A 17,873-nucleotide genomic window follows, 5' to 3' on the forward strand; every position below is an offset into this window, starting at 1 on the left:
AATTGATCCGCAGAGGAGTGGGATACGCGGCTTACTATCATGTGCTTCACTCGGTCAATCATCTGGGCTCAGGGACTGCTATTCGGCATATGTAAGCATATAAGTATATACCTTCCTCTGTACTTCCTCCGTTCTTGCACATGAAGCTGACTTTGTGGATCTGACTAGGGCTACAATGGCTTGTACTATCTCGTTGACAAATACGCACCAGATGAGGAGGATACTGGGCCACGAAGGCTCGTCGATTCAGAGCGAGCACGACTTTCAGATGAACGATAATATACGAGACATCCATGGCGTTGATGTGACAGACAGGCTGCTCCAGATCGGATGCCATTATGGCCTTTTACGCAACGACTGCCGTAGTGTAAGCCATGTACCCTCTAAAAGGCTTAGAGGGGGAAGCTTCCGGACTTAAACTATGAAAGCATATACCAAGCGCGGCTAAAACGACCAGACAGGGTGAACCATCCGGATTATCGGAAAAGATGCTGAGATGGAGTGAATGCCGGCTGTTCGGCTTTGCAGATGAGTGGATAGGAAGAGACAAGCACCTGCACGGGGTGACAAACATTCTCCCTCTCCCCGTTATTTCCAACCTAATATATTCAGTTTACAATCCAGTCCATTTGCGCACTTGTCACTGTACCCGACTGTTACACTGAGGGTGGACACTCATCTCCCTTCTTCGCCCTACCACCTCAACCCAACCAACAACACCACAGTCAACACCATGTCAAACATCTTAACAGGCAAACACACCCAACCGTCTCTAGAGGAAGACCTTGCCCCGCCGTCTTCTATCCCCCGACCCCGGTTCGATCCGGCACTCGCATACCCGACCAGTTTCGAGGCCAGCTTTGATACCGGAACCACCGACTTCGTCAAGACCATACGCTGCCTAACACAAGGCACAACCGCAGACGACATCTTCTAGAAGTTTTCTTCCCTCATACACACCGAGCACACAGCACCAGGCTCAATCCCCAGCAAGCCGAGCGTTACGCTGTCAATCTTCCAATCCAGGAACTCATCCACCAAAAGCCACAGCCGGCCCGTTCTCTATTATGTCCACGGCGGCGGTCAGATAGCAGTAAACCGCTTCCTGGGCATAGACCTACCAATCAGTTTCTTCCTAAAAGGCAACATCGACGCCGTCTACGTGGGCGTCGAGTACTGCCTTGCCCCGGAGCACCGCGCCCCCGCCGCAGCGGTAGACTGCTACGCGGGGCTTGAATATCTGGCCGACCACGCCGACGAACTGGGGATTGACGTCTCACAGATCCTAGTGCACGGGAGTTCGGGCGGCGCTGCGCCCGCCGCGGCAGCATGCACTCTCGCCCTTATTGGCGGGTACCCAGAAATCCGGGCGCAGATGCTCTCGATGCCTATGCTCGATGATCGGAACGACACGGTCTCAGCAAGACAGTTTGAGCGGGGTGTCGCTTGGTCGGGTGCTATGCATAGAGAAGCCTGGGATTACGTGCTTGGTCGGGGTGGGGAGACTACCGTGAGCGAGCTAATGGCACCCGCAAGAGCAACGGACTTGTCCGGGCTGCCGCCAGCATTCATCGATGTCGGCGAGTGCGAAGTTTTTCGGGACGAGGCGGTTGCGTATGCGTCGCGCATCTGGCAGAGCGGCGGCACGGCAGAGCTCCATGTTTGGCCGGGGTCGTATCATGGGATGTTTCTGGTTGAGCCGCAGGTCCCGGTGGCGCGTGCTGTGGTGGATGCGCAGAGGAAGTATATCTGGAGATTGTTTGGGGATAGAGAGAAGTAGGGTGGTGGCTAGATGTATACCTAGGGGGTTGGGCCTCATTTCGCTTGTGGCTGGCTTCCGTCTCGCATTCATTTGTATACTGCGCAGCCTGCTCCTTGCCGGGGTCTTCTTGATATTTAGGTAGCGTGGTGATAGATTTGAGCATAGATGGCGGTTGAACGAAGAGGTTTAATGCAGGCTTTCCAATGAGCAGACAGCATTGGTCGTACCTTCTTCCGCCAGACGATGAATTATCTCTGCGATACAATGAGGGACCGAGTGCCAAAGACTACTTTTGCTAGAGAGAGATAGTGGGAGTGTACTCTGAACAATAGAGACTCCATGTCCTTTAATACATCCCATACAACACAGGTTGTTTTCCAACCATTCTTCTGTCCTCGGCCAATCACCGCAATGCGTCTGTATCTTTCTTGCAATCCTATTACTAGAATGAGCGCCGAGTCTCCCAGGCAGAATAGCTTTCTGGAATAAACGAGTCAATGGATGGTTGTTGCACCGTGCTTATTGGTCTCAGTCTTGGTCTTGGTCTCCCTTTTGGGTATGATCGAAAGAAGAGGGACACCGCTAGCTTGCGTGCCCTCTTCAGCCGTGCCCAGAATGTTACAGTAACTGCTCTAAATAAAATAACATGGAAGGGCTCCATTCAGGAGAGGCATGTTTGCATCCAGTGGTATTTTGTTGTGCAGAGAACAGTGGGGAAACCTAGAGCAATCAGGTCTGCGTGATGGGTATCTAGTGGTCTCAACCTCCTCCGAGTAATTCGTATCTGTTCTTCAATCGTGGTAAAGCTTTTAGTAGTCTGGAGAGTGTATCTAACTAATTTAATTGCGTATTGTTGTGGGTGACTTTGTTAGACACCATAAATGCTTCACATATATATTTTTGCGTACAGTGCGAATTGAACCTCACCGAACGGTTTCTCCACCGTTCTGCTACCATTTAGATGATTCATAGACTCAATAGAGAATACTTGTTTGGCATTATAATGAGTCAGGAACTCCTATTGAGCTATTGATCCAAGTTCCTAACCCTACAGCAAGAAAGGGCTTGGGGAGTATAATGTTGTTGGGAAACGTCGCTTGTCCAAGACCGGGACAAAAAAGGCTGCTACAGAAATGACTGCATCAGCGGCGCGATGCGCAGGCCGGGAATACCTAAATCATGAGTAAATAAATTCGACGACATCAACAGAGGATCACTTACGGGAATTCCACAGCCGCTCAAATGGGACGTCCGAATCGTGCGATGGCGTCAAGAACATACCTTTGTATACACCGAAACCCTCGCTAGCGGCTAGTCGTGATTCTGGCGTCAAAATCGCGCGCAATAGCGAGGACCGAGTCATACAGTTTGAATAGCTGCTCCCCGCACTGCTGTCTTAATTTTGGTGCGAGTTGATGAACCATGGATCATGCCAGCCGCCAAGGTCCTGCCAGGCTACAACGGACCGTGGACAGCAGTGGACAGCGCACGTATCTGTCACTGTTTCAGAAAGCGCTGTAGCGCTCCCGAGGTCGGTTGGCGAACGCGAACCATGGCTGCGGCAGAACTCTCCCGGTCATGTTTGATCATCGACTCATCCTTGGTTCCTTGCGATTCGACGAGGGCACGTTATGCCAGTCTTAGCTTCACCGTGATAGTGACCGACTCGCAGCCTGCAGCGCCCTACGAGCAAAATGACTCGAGAAGCCGAAACAAAGCACCTGTACATCACTGCTCATCATCTCATTCTCACGGGCTGGAAGGGACTCGAGATCGTGCCTAAGCAGTTACATCGGTCGATCTTCACAGGCACAGATTGAAGATCCAAGCCTGGACGGTGGTCCGGGCTCGTCGATCGTGGTCCGCGGCACAAATTCTTGAGCATGCACATATCCCCGTGCAGAAATCCCACACAGGGACTACGCTGCTCCGTGCGACATGCATAGTCACGCTGACTCGGTGACCCACGCGGTTGATGACAAGCAAATGGGGCGTCCCGGACGCGGTCCAGCTCCGAATCCCTCGTGAACACCTCTGCACTGGCGGAGTTGCTGTAGTTTTGCGATTGGACGGATGGGTTTTGGCTCGAGTCCATGGCAAGATGGCAAATTGCGATCTCTGCGGAGTCTCTGCGCGCAGCGTGACTGGATCCTTTGGAGATAGAGTTCATGGCCACCGCAGCCCTGGGTCCAGTGAGGTTTTATTGACACTGCGAATTTTGTTATCACCTATCAGGCTATCACCGATCCTTTGGCGTTCGGGTTTGGCTGGAGGAAGGAAAAAGCAACGACTCACCGGCACTTCAAGGGCTGGCCCTATTGGCTATTCGGAGACATACTGAATAGAGACAGCTGTCAAGTCGGAGTTTTTTGTTATTTGTTGTTTCATCTGACGCTGTCTTGCCACAAATTGACAAAGCCGATCGGTGGCGGCGCATTGGCGGCGCATTGACAAGGTTCGCATACGTTTGCAGAGATTCGCGGGATGTCAGCCATGGCTTGCGTATTGCGTATCATGTCGTTATCTGCGGACTCAGGACTGCCTGTCCACAAATTTTGGGACTCTTGGCCTCTGAGGCCTATCGCGGAAGTTCCCGACCGTCGAGGGAAATCCTGGAGATATCGGAGTAGCCATCGGACCGTGGATTGCCGCAATATGCCGCAAATCATGCCTGTTCAAGCCGTGAAGAAGAAAATTGGACTCTTGAATCTTCAGACTCCAGAGTCCTCAGTTCAGTGTCCACGAGCTTGGAGGGACCTTGGGGATTAGCATCCAGCTCAACCAAGATTCCGGGTCCCACGTCTCCTCTTCTTTGCTTGAACCGCGGGTCGGACGGCTAACATCCTGCCGTTCGCGGAATAGATCGAGATCACTGCCTTGGAAGACGGCAACGCTTGTGCTCAGAAGGGTTTAGCATGTTTTTAGCACGTGTGCTAAAGACTCGGACCGAGTCCACCGTCCGCGCTACTGTAGGAACGAGCTCGAGGGTATCCACGGGCCTCTCTGCGTCTTTTGTGTGGCTGCACTGGCCGGTCCACCATCCATCGTCAATCATGACTCCAACCGGGTTGCACGTGTGATCTCTGGCTGGGTCTCTCGTTGCTTTTTCATGCTGGAGATCAACCTCAGCACCAAGTCCAACTTCACAGTCCATGAGGGTCCAAAAGAGAGACAGGCGTTGAACCATAAATCAATAGCTCTCGGGTAGAAGATGATCCTTTCCTTGCCACAAGGCCCACGAGGCAATTGAGTGATACCTTCCTGAATCGGCAAATGAACGTAACTTTGCGCTTGGTGCGCTAAAGAATTTCTCGGGTCTTCCCCAGGATTTGGCATTGCCGTTTGTCCATCCATGATCCAAGGAGTCTATTTCCTGACAGTGGATAGCAACTGACTCGACCTCGATATCTGAAGCGATCTGTGTGTCAGATGAAGATGGGATCAGGATGATTACAGCAACCGACACGACCGGTGCTGTCGAAGCGAGTCAAACATCGCGAAGTGGGCACGATTCTGTCAAGACAGCCCCAGCAGAAAGGCTATTATTAGCGCCACTGACTCTTCAGACTTCGCACTGACTCTGGGATACGTGCGGATGTTTGTAGAGGTTCCAAGTTGATGGGCTGTGTTATTCTCGAACGTGGAAGCGGGTTCCTGGCGGCGGAAGATTTGGAATTGACGCCAGCACTGACATTGTGCGAGATTTGGGCTGTGGCAATGAATATCAGACGGCGATAGTGACGGAGGACAGACCCAATGCAGTGGTAATGGAACATTCGTCGAAGCATCGAATGCCGCTATACAAAGCCTAAAGCGACTCTATTGACAGACGGTCACATCGATTGTCGGTGCCAGGTGAGCGCTGAGTGGTGGAAGGGCGCACGCGGTGGAGGCGCGGAGATGAGGCCGATAGCGCGTTTCAGGCTGTGGCTGGTCCCCTTCGCTTCGTCGACTCTCCACTGCATTATCGTCTTGGCGGCACGCAGTACGAGCATCAGAGTTGTGAACAGTGTGGCTGCACTGCTGTGGCAAGAGTCTATTATCCACATCGCATTCTATCCCACCTTGGGCAGGTCTCTTTGATGGCAACGTCTGATCCTCATATCGCATCTCTGGTACGGTCGGCTCCTTCCGCCCGCTGTGTCTGTGATTATGCAAGTCATTGCAGCTCGATTATTGACTCTGAGAATCGATAGTTGAGTGTCGAGTCTGGACAGCCGTCGCTGGCTGTGGTACGACTTGCGAGACAAGGGGCGGCGAGTCTCACCTCGACTGCGTTTGTCTCAGGCGATTGAAGCGCTGCTTCGGATCACGGCCAGGACCGGCAATCCTCGAGCAGTATCAGATATCGAATGACACCACGATTTCTCGGCTTTCGTAAGAGTATCTTTGTTATCTTTGCTCGGAATCCTTCCCTCAAACCCGTGGGCGTTACACCACGGCAGTAACCCGCCCCGTTCGTCCACCATGCTGCTGGGTCTTCATCTTCCTTAGGCCATCCCCCTGTCGCTGGAACTTCAAGGGAAGTCACGGGCCGACGGCATGCGCGGCACTGCTCGACACCGAGAGGCGAATCGAGAGTCGCGGCATCATCGGCAGCATGTCAGCATGTCAGCACACACAAGGGCCGTCTGAAGTTTCGTCTTTGAACAGTGGACGTCCAAAAGGACAGGTGAAACGAATGCAAGGGACCCGTGGCGGGTCTCGGGCACCCACCCGCGCGGGAGGGCAGCTGTCATATTCGCGTATCACTGGCCCTAAGAGGACCTCGTGGCCAGATCTCCAAGAGCAACACCTAGTCCATCTATCAAGGTCCCTCGTCAACATTTGATGGAGTGCCGCCATACGCGGATTACAATTGCGATTACAGTATGGGAGTCGACATTCTTTCCTTTGTCAGCTTCCTTGCCTCGGGTGGAGTTCTGTGACCTGTCATTTGCGGACCGCACCCACTGCGCGGGACTCGAAAATCAGACGATGGGCTTCATGTCATATCGTATTCATGCAAGGCGGCCGTGACGGCGGCGATCCTTACAGCGAGGTGTCCGTACCTGCGGCAGAGCGCCCATTCTCACTTTCGTCGGGGCGTGCCTATCACCTATCGGTTCGAATGATAGTCGCTGCAACCGTTTGATACGCGCAATTGGCACCAACACAGCGGCTGCTCTACCTATCCATCACCACCCTTTTCTTTGTTCTCCAACCCCGTAATCTGATCCATAATGTGATCCATACGCTGACCGACAAGGATATGATATTGACCGGTCACATTTGCTCAGTCCGTGCGACAACGGTTTTCCTCTTGGCGTTGGCGCTAAGAAATGACGGTGAATCTTGAGACGACGTCTTCTCGGCCTTTTCTACCGAAAGTTCATACTCGAAAACTCGAAGTGAGAACGGCTGCTGCTAGGTTACCGTCTACCTTACCCTACAGGGCTACAGGGCTACAAGGACGAATCTCGGTAGCTCGGCGAAAGGCCCGGAGCATAGTAGATGCGGCGGGGGCATTCGACTCTGAAATCTCGAACTTTTAGCGCAGCCAGAAGATGAAGGTCTCAGTAGTCGCTCCTCGCATTCCTGTCGAAATAAGCAGGTAGGGCCGCGGTGCCACCGTCTGCCGGTCAACTACGTAATCAACTTGCTACCTGGACTCCGTCCGGATGATTGCGCCATTTCCTTCTGGAAGCCTTCTAGCGTCGCGGAGCTGGAGCTACGGAGTAGAGCTACTAGCGTAGCTGGAGCATCAATTTCCATATCCATATGCCATGACGTCGGACATATCGGTCTCGGACTGCCTGCCATATCAGTTGAAAGAGAGTGGATAGTAGCTTACGGTCAATATCCCAAGGGAGAAGGGAGCAGCTCCGTTTTCTTCTAGAAGCCTTCTAGCTTCGTGGGCCGGGAGCTCCGGTCTCCATATAGGGAGCTCGAAATCAACGTCAAGCTCCATACTCATCTCTGGGTTGCCGCGGCCCGCGACTCGCCGGGAGACACTTGACGCCGGAGCCGGATCCAGGACGGGACCTGGCAGTAGTGACTGCCATCTCCGGCCCTTCATCAACAGTGTGGACCTTCTGGATAGCTATGGTGGAACTACAACTCTTCAGCGTCGCAGCGAAGGAAGCGAGGCGCCGTTTCCTTCTCGAAGCCTTCTAGTTCTTCTAGCTCTGTGTATGGAGCAGCTAGAGCCTAGAGAAGTGCTAGCTCGTTGTAGCCCCCTGTATGGCACGACGTCAGACGGCAAACAATCTAAAAGGTGGGTAACGGCCGTCGGTAAGATTCCTAATTTCCTATTCCAAGCTCGAATCTCGAACTCCAAGCCGTTTTTAATTTGGGGGAGCAGGCCCGAGTCGAGGGGAGAAGTACCTCAATATCTTGCTCCTACTCAAGCTCATACGAGTAACGAAGGGTATCCATATCATAATTCATCTCCGACCCGTGTTGTCTGAAGTTCTTCTCCTTCATCAACCATGATCTCAGTCCCGTCACGAACCATGCTGTCAAAAAGCACTTTATTTTAGAAGGACCAATAGAGGTGCAGTGGGCTCCGCTCTATCTTTAGCGTGCCCAATGAGCTACCGCTGATTTTCGGGCTTATGTAACGCATTGGGAGGTCTCCCCACCTGCGAGCCGAGGTGGTGGTCCGGTCTACCCACCGCCAGAGTCAGACTCTCTGGAGTCTAGACTAGAGGTTGAGTAATGTCTGCTGTGTTCAAAGAGCGAGTCGAGTCGGCAAGACTGAGAGTAAGTTGATTACCGAAGGCTCAATTTTGGACTCTCACTGTGGGCAGGGTCTAGGCAGCAGCGTCATATTTTTCTGCGCATGCATCTTCATGGATCTGGAACTCACAATTATGCAGCGCAGGGCTAGGCAGTGCAGTGCGCCAGGCCCGAGTTTGCGTCCCACAAACAATGGGCTGACACTGACAGAGAGCGAGGGAAAACTCTGCAGAATCGTCCCTCGTCACTCGATGTAATAATACCTGTGCGACAAAGCGTGGTAACTCTCAGGCGTGGAATCATCAAGCCCTACCATATCCTTGAGCCTACGGGTGACTGCGCGAGGAGTATAAGTCTGGCGCTCAATCTCATCCATGGTTCTGGTGTTGAGCTGACAGCTCGCTTAGTTTCATACTAGCTTAGCCCAAACTCCCTTGCTGAAGCTGCCACTGTTAGTGCTGGGTTGTATGTAAGCTTTGACTGATTTCGCCTGCGAGAGATATGGAGATTTGGAAATTGGAGTTGTGATGAATAATGAAGATATATGTTGTTGATCATTGCATGCTCAAAGGATTTGCTCGAGTCTCCATAAAGTAAGTATCGCGAATGGCGGTTAAGTCATTGCTTGCACTATCGCTGTTATCTGAATTATGAGCGAGCGGTGTGATAAGGTTGCTTTTTCCCATCGAAGATCAAAGACGAAGCTCCAGCCCCAACTTCAGGGCTACGTCGTCATACGGAGTTGTTGATCGGAGGTCCGTCTGGAGTTTCACCCATGCGCTACCGGTAAACTATTGGTAGAGCAGGAGCTAGCAGCTGTTGAAGATGGAAGGAATCATGGAAAGTCCGGAGTAAGCTTTGAGTTATTTCTTCTAGCTTTGATGTCGAGACAAAGAAAGAGAACCTTGAGCAAACTGTAACCACGCCAGAACCCGGGGTTTGGCTGAGGAAATCAGAGCGATCCGGATCTTAACGGGGATTCCTGTGTAACCGTTCTGATGCCGACTGGGCGATGCAGTAGACGACGCGTTTTTGAGCAACCTCGATGCCCGTTACCTCCGATGAAGCAATTGCCAACCTGAAAATGGGGCAGGCTTCGGCGGACATTGGCTGATGGGCAGACCCGACGAGTCCTTGGCTTGCTGCAAGGCTACGCTCTCTCCGCAGTTGTTCCTGCAGTAGGCCGGATAAACTGACCGGTCTAGACGGTGTCGAACAGGTCCAACCTAAACTTGGAAGTATGTGACTGACGCACCGAGACTCACGAGAGAGGCCCTCGCCTGGCTTACTCTGAAACTTGTCTCTACTGTCACTTGTCGGAGCATTTGTCGTCTCATTGGCAGGCATTTGTCAAGCTGGGATACCGCGGCAATATTGTATGCAAGGCGCGCGCTCGCAGTGTACCTGGCATATGACAAGCAAACTTGTCTGGAGTACAGCCCCTCATCTGATGAAACCACAGGCAATCGGCATGGCGCCGGCTGCAGAAGGATCATATGAAAGCACGTCTTGAGCCCGCGTCGAACGCTGCAAATATTCGATATCCCGACAGGGATTGTATGCAATATCGATGTCCGCTGGACGAATCTGTGGGCCGGGAGAACGGTTTCGAATCCTCGCTCGTCGCCACAATAATACCCGTTGATATAGGTATCAGGTAGATTGATTACTCCGGTCGGTGTATACTCTTTTTCTTTGTCCTCCGCGCACCGAAGGAAAGCCTGCAATTATTGTGGCACTGGCCCAAGCCAACAGTGCGACCAATCCTCCCACGGCGGCGAACACGGGGAATTGATTCTGATCGACCTTGCCGTTGTTGTTCACAGTTAGAGAGACCCCTCTCTCTCTGCCTTCTCTTGCTGATCTTACTCAAAGCGAGTCAGCGGCTCGAGCGTAATAAAAAGTGATGGAGCCGGCAGCTCATAGGCCCAATTCCGACCGGAATTCTTTCTTTGAACAAATTGGGCCTGGGGGAAGAATCGTCCCCAAGAGGACGGACGGGATGCGCACTGCGTGGGGCCGGCGAGTCAATCCTTCCCAGAGCAGCAGCCAACTTTTCGGTTGATTGTGCTATCGCTGGCTGTGCTGCTATTGGCCAGCTGGCCTGTGTTCGCTCCCCGCTCTCGCTCAGAAAGAAGAAAAACAGGCGCTCCACCTTCAATTTCCACGGGCGTGCTGATTCGTCGAGGGCCGGTGCACATCGCTGATAAGCCATCGTGGCTACAGAATCAGGTCAGCATGTCACGTCTGGAGGCCGCTGGTGAGATGTCATTGCTGGAAGGGCGTTCGTCAGTAGACGCGGGCATGTCCGTGGAGGGTAAGACTGTACTTGCTGGTCGATGCTGGCCGGGGGGGCAGGCTGGAGGGGAGGGAAGCAGCGTGACTGGCGGAGAGGACAGGCAATTAATCAATTGGCGATCTATTTTAGGAAGGAGCGAAAATCATTGGCAGCTTTTAGGTCTCGGAACTGCGAATTACGCTGTGTGGCAACTGGCTCAGCCTTCGACCAGCCAGCACACAAACTGTCTGCTATGAGCTGAGACCGCAGAGAGACAAATCAAGAGTGCGTCAGCTGCCACTGTCCAACATGGCGCTGCTGTTGGTGAACGGCCACCACCAACAGGACGCTGTAGTCCAACTCCCAGCTCTCTACTGTAGATACATCTCCGCATTCGCTTCTGTATCCGTACCGTAACAATGGGATGGATATTTGGGATTTTGAAAATAATGGGGCTTGAAGCCCACTCGTGCTCGTCGTGCTCGCTCCCCCACCGACTTACGCTTTTTGGGATTCCCCGGCCGTCCTCACGGGTGGGCCACACCCTGCTCGCTCTAGCCCATTTGATTCGCTGTCTTGGGCAGGAGCACAACATCCGATGGCAACGGCCAGCTGGGACGCTGGGAAGTGTACTGTGTGCACAATTCCAGGCCGTCAATCCAGATTCGGTCCCACGGTCTTCTTGCTGGAGGATCCCAGGAACTGGGTGGTTGCATGGCTCGAGCGATGGGCATCAATCAAAATTTCGACGATAGATCTGAGCAGACAACGCAGGAAAGATTGTTAGGCGTTATGCTATATGACACCATCTGGCCGAATCAGCAGATGGCATCAGATCGTTTTGGGAAAATAAAAATAATAATAATAATTGGCAAATTCAAAGTAAAAGTACGGCTCCAGTCCGAGCAATTCGTAGCACAGGCAGATCACACTCTTTTATCCACAGCCCGTCCATCACCTCCACCATCCTTCCACTCGCCCTCTCTCTCATTTCCCTCCCCCGCGACTTCATCTTCTCTTCCTATCCTTATTTCAATTTGCCCTTTCCTTTCCTTTTTTAGACTTCTCTCTTCCCTCGTCTTTCGTTTCTTTTCCTTTTCTACTCTCTGCATTCCTGCTTCGACTTCCTCTTCTCTCATCAGTCTTCCGGTACCTGACTACAAAGGTCCCTGTCCTTCCTTCATAGACCCTGCGACAAGAGAAAGTACAAGCTCGGAACACCACCACAAATCGCTACAACCGCCAAAGTGTTGTCTGATGCTCTCGCCTCAATCATTCCTTACCTGAGCGCAAGACATCCGACTATACATTCATTGCACCATCGTCGACACTCGCCGATAACAACTTATACTTAACTATATCTAATAATACCCGGTCGAGAGCAGACATCTGCTCTTCTTACCTTCGACCTACACCTAATGTGAGCTCTTTCGACATGGTGACACAAGCTATATACTGATGCAGTCAGAATCATCTAGCACAATGGACGCGTACACAATGGCCCCCAACGGCCAGCCACAATTCGCATACTACCCTGCCGACTCACAACCGAGGCCGCATTACGCCAGTCATCCCTCCGATATGCATTACTATGGCCAGGTCTCGCCCTTCGCACATGCTCAGCAACAGCCACACTGCATGCCAGAGCACTACGCTCCGACAGTTATGAACATGCACCAGATGGCCACCGCCAATGCCTTCCGCGGAGCTATGAACATGACCCCCATCGCCTCTCCCCAGCCGTCAAACTTCAAGGCGTCGCTTGCTGTGCAAGGCTCGCCTGCTTTGATGCCCTTGGACACCAGGTTCGTCAGCAACGACTACTACGCATTCCCCTCCACGCCTCCTCTTTCCACCTCGAGTAGCTCCGGGGGTAGCCCGCCTTCCACAACCGGTGCCCTCCACACTCCGATGCACGAGAGCTTTTTTGCTCTGGAGAAGGTGGAGGGAGTCAAGGAGGGATGTGAGGGAGATGTCCACGCTGAGATCCTGGCCAGTGTCGACTGGCAACGCTCGGCCTCGCCGGCCATGACACCTGGTAAGTTTCAAGTGGATTGCGCTCGGAGCGGGTATCAAGAGGTGGGCCAATACTGATTCCGTTTTTAGTCTTCCTCCACAACCCTTCAATCTCCAGCCAGGGCTCAGATCTCCTCTCGGCAAGCTCGTGCCCGTCTCTTTCCCCATCGCCTTCCCCTGTTTCTTCCATGTTCGGACAATCACAATCATCCCTCCAGCTTGAGCACTCCACCTCTTTCTGCGACCCCCGGGAGCTTACGGTCGAGTCGGCACACCACGCTCCTACAGAGCTTCCTCCTCTGCCTTCTCTGTCTTGCGACGACGAGGAGCCCAAGGTAGTTCTCGGTAGCGAGGCCGTGACTCTGCCTGTGCACGAGAACCCCACTCCATCTTTCACAACCTCCAGCGAGGACCCACTCAGCACACTTCCGTCTTTCGACAGCTTCACGGACCTTGACTCGGATGACGAATTCGTGAACCGCCTGGTGGACTTCCACCCTAGCGGAACCACATTCTACCTTGGTGGCAAGCGACAGCGCATGGGAACTTACTCGCTGGATGAGGATGAGTTCCTCAGCGAGCACGGCATGGACGAGTCCGAGGATCTGGAAGTCGCCCTTTCTGGTCTTCCTACCATTCAGCTGGATGGTGGTGAGACCGCGGAGGATATGGCCGCCAAGAAGCGTGGAAACCGCAAGTCGCTCAAGAAGGAAACCGAATCAGATTTCTCCAGTGTCCAGGCTCAGATGCCCGTCAACGAGACTGCCGTTGAGTCTCCAGCACACGACCACGCCGACTGCCAGCGCCAGAACTCTGTTGTCAGCACATCCGGCTCGGAGACTGCGTCTGCTCCCGTCTCGGTCAACCGCCGCGGTCGCAAGCAGTCCCTGACGGACGACCCTTCCAAGACCTTCGTCTGCACACTCTGCTCCCGCCGTTTCCGCCGCCAGGAACACCTTAAGCGCCACTACCGCTCTCTGCACACCCAGGACAAGCCCTTTGAGTGCGGTGAGTGCGGCAAGAAGTTCTCCCGGAGTGACAACCTCGCCCAGCACGCCAGGACCCATGCTGCTACTTCAGTCGTCATGGGCGTCATCGACACCAACAGCGCCCAGGCGTACGACGAGCGAGATCCATCAACGATGGGTGTCCTCTATGACGCAGCGACCAAGTCGACCACCACTGCATCGGACGACAGCACAGAACCCTCTGTCGACCGACGCTCGCTCAAGAAGCGCAAGCGAGAGGAAAGCAATGCGTGATCCGGTATCACGTAAGCTATCACGAACGCTATGCGACCAGGAGCTTTTCCTATACATTCATACAACATCCTGCATTTTCACCAGCTTCGACATCCACACTGGTCTGGTCGGTCGGTTTGACTTGGATTGGTTCGGCGTTAATCATCATCATTTTTGGGTACGGTTTGCATCACAATTCTCCGGTCAAGAGAAAGAGAAAACAGCGGCACAAGCGGAGCGGTGTTTTGGGACGCCCTTTTCATCATCATTTCAGGGCTATCTATCTATAGAAGGGGCGCAACAACTCGGTCGGATCGGATCAAAATCATAGAGTGCATCGCATGGCTTGGCTGGGTTATCTGTTCAATTCAGCTCACGGGCTGTATCATCATCATCATTATTGTTCGTTTTCTCTCGTTGACCACCATCAACCTTTCTTGTACTGATTTTATTACCCCTGCCTCTTTTCTTCTCTTCACATATTTCTCTTCTCGCTTCGTTTCTGTTCCTCTCGTTGACATTGCCTTCTCTGTCTATTTTGATGTAATATGCTTTTTTGCCCTTTTTCTGTGCTGGCCACATGTATAATTTAGTTTATCCTCTCCTTCTCCCCGTCGTTACTCATACCCCTACTTGCATACTGTTTTATATCACTTGTATCTTTTGCCAATTTGCATTTTACCCCGTGTGCATAATATGCCGTCTGTGCTGTACGTTGACAGTCGTCCAGCGACCTAGCTAGCTATAATTAAGGTGCTGCTGAAGCAAAATCTTCTTTCATTCGTAGATCCTCTAGCTTTTTCCATCCGTTGGTAAGTTGGTGGTCCTCGTGGACCTTAAGGTTTTCATACCCTACACCCAGTGCAAGGTGTCAACCTTCGCTCGGGCGCGATCAGCCAACAACCAACTTGGAACGAACCAACCATCAAAGGCTTCTTCGCCATCTCTATAATCCACCATATACTCCCTTCTCTCGAGGAGCCAGTTCTTAGAAGAGGAGATACGAAGCTCTACATTCTCTTCAAGTCCGGAGTGCACTTACTCTACCCCGCGCTGGTGCTCTACAGTATCTAATCTAATCGGACCTGAGGGGTAAATCAGAAAAAAATCCCCGTCCCTCCCGCTTCAACTCCACGGGAGAGCAGACCATCCCAACCACAACAAAATCACCCAAAATGAGCCTCAACGTGATCGCCCTGATATCGGGCGGAAAGGACTCTCTCTACTCGATCCTGCACTGCATCCGCAACGGGCATAAGGTCGTTGCGCTGGCGAATCTCCACCCGCCGCCTCTCCCAGCAACCACCACCAGCAGCAATAGCAATAGCAATGACGTATCTACAGCAGATGATATCGACAGCTTCATGTACCAAACGATCGGGTGGTCCGTCATCCCGCTGTACGAAGAGGCGCTGGGGATCCCGCTGTACCGGGCGCCGATTATCGGGGGAGCGGTGGATGCGGGGAGGGTGTATGGCGACGCTACTACCGCGGGTGAAGAAGATGAGGACGAAACAGAGTCCCTCATCCCACTCCTGAAAAAAGTCATGGCCGCACACCCGGAGGCAAACGCCGTCTGTGCGGGCGCGATCTTGTCCACGTACCAGCGGACAAGGATCGAGGATGTTGCCGGACGGCTTGGTCTCGTCCCGCTCGCTTGGTTGTGGCAGTACCCGTTTTTGCCTGCAGAGGCGCGGAGTACGGGGGCAGGAGAAGACGAGGCAGGCCTGCTGAGCGATATGGCGGCGGTGGGGTGCTCGGCGCGGATAGTGAAGGTTGCGTCGGGTGCGTTGGACGAGGGATTTCTATGGGGTGATGTTGCGGATGCGTCTGGGGGGCTGAGGAGGAGGATTGTCAAGGGCGTCAAGAGGTTCCAGATGGGTGGGGGTGAGGATATTAGGGGGGCGGTGGTGGGGGAGGGAGGGGAGTATGAGACGCTTGCTGTTGATGGGCCGGGGTTCTTGTGGAAGGGGAGGATTGATATTGCTGATGAGGGGAGGGAGGTTCGAAGGGGTGAGGGGGGTGTTGGGTATTTGAGGTTGAGCGGGGCGAGGGTTGTGAGTAAGAGTCAGGATGAGGAGGATGGGGTTACGCCGGGGGATGTGAGGAGGCCGGTGTTGTTGGATGGGGAATTTGCTGGTGCTTTGGATGGGTTGTGGGATGGTGACGAGGGAGGGGGTGAGGAGGGTGTGGCTATGAGGGAAGATTATCGAGCGTCTTGGACGTTCGACGAACCAGTTCAGTCCGTCAACGGCGGTTTATGGACAGTAGCCAACATTGCAGCACCTGAGGTTGGTCCTGGGGCAGCTGAACAAATGGCTGCGATAGTGAGGAAGATCCAGAAGGTCCTGGCTACGCCCATCACGAACGGGACACTCAGGTCAACAGCCGATATCGTATTTACTACGGTCCTCCTTCGCTCCATGGCGGACTTCCCGTCAATGAATGGTATCTACGTCTCTCTATTTGATAAGCCGAATCCGCCAGCGCGAGCTACGGTGGCATGCGGTGATAGCCTCCCCGAGGGGGTAAATGTGATGGTTTCGATGGTTGTTGATCTGGGGCCGCGGGCCCAAAGAGACGGCCTCCATGTCCAGTCGCGATCATACTGGGCCCCGGCCAATATTGGGCCTTATTCACAAGCCCAGTCTGTCCCTCTACAGGGGACAGAACGGGTGGTCTACATTGCTGGGCAGATCCCTCTGGAGCCGGCCTCCATGGATCTTGTTGAGGTAGAAAAACCTTCAGCACCTGGAGGACCATCATGGGCTGAGACATACAGCTTACGAGCTGTTTTGTCGCTTCAACATATGTGGCGCATTGGAGCAGCTATGGAGGTTGGATGGTGGCTAGGCACCGTTGCTTTCTTCACCGGGTCAGACCACACTAGAACCAGGGCTCAGCTTGCCTGGAAACTTTGGCAAAAAATGCATGACGCAAGTCTTCATGAAGATGAAGAGGAAGACGAGGATTCAACTCTGGATGTCTGGGACATCAAGTACGGACGCCGAGGGCACGAGCAGACACAAACAATATCGCGACCCCAGCTCCCTAATTTCGAACTGGTGGAGGCTAGCGAGCCCAAGACCCAAGTGCCGGCGTTTTTCGCGGTCCAGGTCCACGAACTTCCCCGGAACAGCGACATCGAGTGGCAGGGATTAGGCTACCGCTGCAACGGCGTGAAATTAACCAGGTCTGAAACGGAATTCGGGCGCACGACCGATGCCACCACAAACGAAAATTTCAAATACTCCTGCATCGAAATTGATAGCGCTGGTGCAGCAGACCTTGAATCGCAGATACAGCGCGTTCTGGAGGTCTATAAGCTGCAACCGGGGACGTCACACTGCATTATCTACACCAGCCAGCCCCTACCCCAAGACTGCTGCCAAGGGCAAATTGTCCCCTGCAAGTCTGTTTGGGGCGCCGAGGGAACAGAACTGGCCGCTGGTGTGATTATACAGAGACAGACATGACCGCGATAGTCACTAAAGCCGCGTAAAGCCCGGAAGAATGATACGATGATGGTGGCGTAAGATTCGAGAAATCCTCCGAACGTGGGTTGCTGCAATGCGATTATCCAACGTCTCTTGGGTGCATTGTTGATTGGCCGATAAGCCTGGCCTAAATACTCCAGTACACCAGTCAGAGTCTCCGGAATTGAGCGACTGTTGGTATTTCCGCTGTTCTAGACACAGTCCTGGGCCGTCGTACGTGTCGCCGCGCCGATTGGGCTGTCGCAGTGCAGGCTAGAGCTTTGTCCTCTACCCGGGTGAAGCTAAACTAGAACCCATGCTGGAAAGCGTTGAGACAAAATTCCTGAGAATAGATGAAATCTATAGGGGACATCATGAAC

The 17,873-nt window shown here is 53.2% G+C and overlaps 3 protein-coding genes across 3 annotated transcripts; all 3 read left to right on the plus strand.

Annotated features, from left to right (window-relative positions):
- Window positions 1–733: 733 nt before the first annotated feature.
- On the plus strand, window positions 734–1,780 carry DSM5745_04872 (uncharacterized protein; the record flags this gene model as incomplete). The annotated part of the gene is made up of 2 exons (XM_026746888.1): window positions 734–883; window positions 938–1,780. The coding sequence occupies 2 exons, from the start codon at window positions 734–736 to the stop codon at window positions 1,778–1,780; spliced, it is 993 nt and encodes a 330-aa protein (XP_026604368.1).
- A 10,477-nt stretch (window positions 1,781–12,257) lies between these two features.
- Window positions 12,258–14,038, plus strand: sebA (putative C2H2 transcription factor (Seb1); the record flags this gene model as incomplete). The annotated part of the gene is made up of 2 exons (XM_026746889.1): window positions 12,258–12,798; window positions 12,867–14,038. The coding sequence occupies 2 exons, from the start codon at window positions 12,258–12,260 to the stop codon at window positions 14,036–14,038; spliced, it is 1,713 nt and encodes a 570-aa protein (XP_026604369.1).
- A 1,154-nt stretch (window positions 14,039–15,192) lies between these two features.
- On the plus strand, window positions 15,193–17,493 carry DSM5745_04874 (diphthine--ammonia ligase family protein; the record flags this gene model as incomplete). Its single annotated transcript, XM_026746890.1, has 1 exon — window positions 15,193–17,493. One exon carries the CDS (start codon window positions 15,193–15,195, stop codon window positions 17,491–17,493), a length of 2,301 nt encoding a protein of 766 aa, XP_026604370.1.
- Between the last annotated feature and the right edge of the window lie 380 nt (window positions 17,494–17,873).

Source organism: Aspergillus mulundensis (assembly GCF_003369625.1).
Source record: "Aspergillus mulundensis strain DSM 5745 chromosome Unknown scaffold_4, whole genome shotgun sequence".
Lineage (NCBI taxonomy): Eukaryota > Fungi > Ascomycota > Eurotiomycetes > Eurotiales > Aspergillaceae > Aspergillus > Aspergillus mulundensis.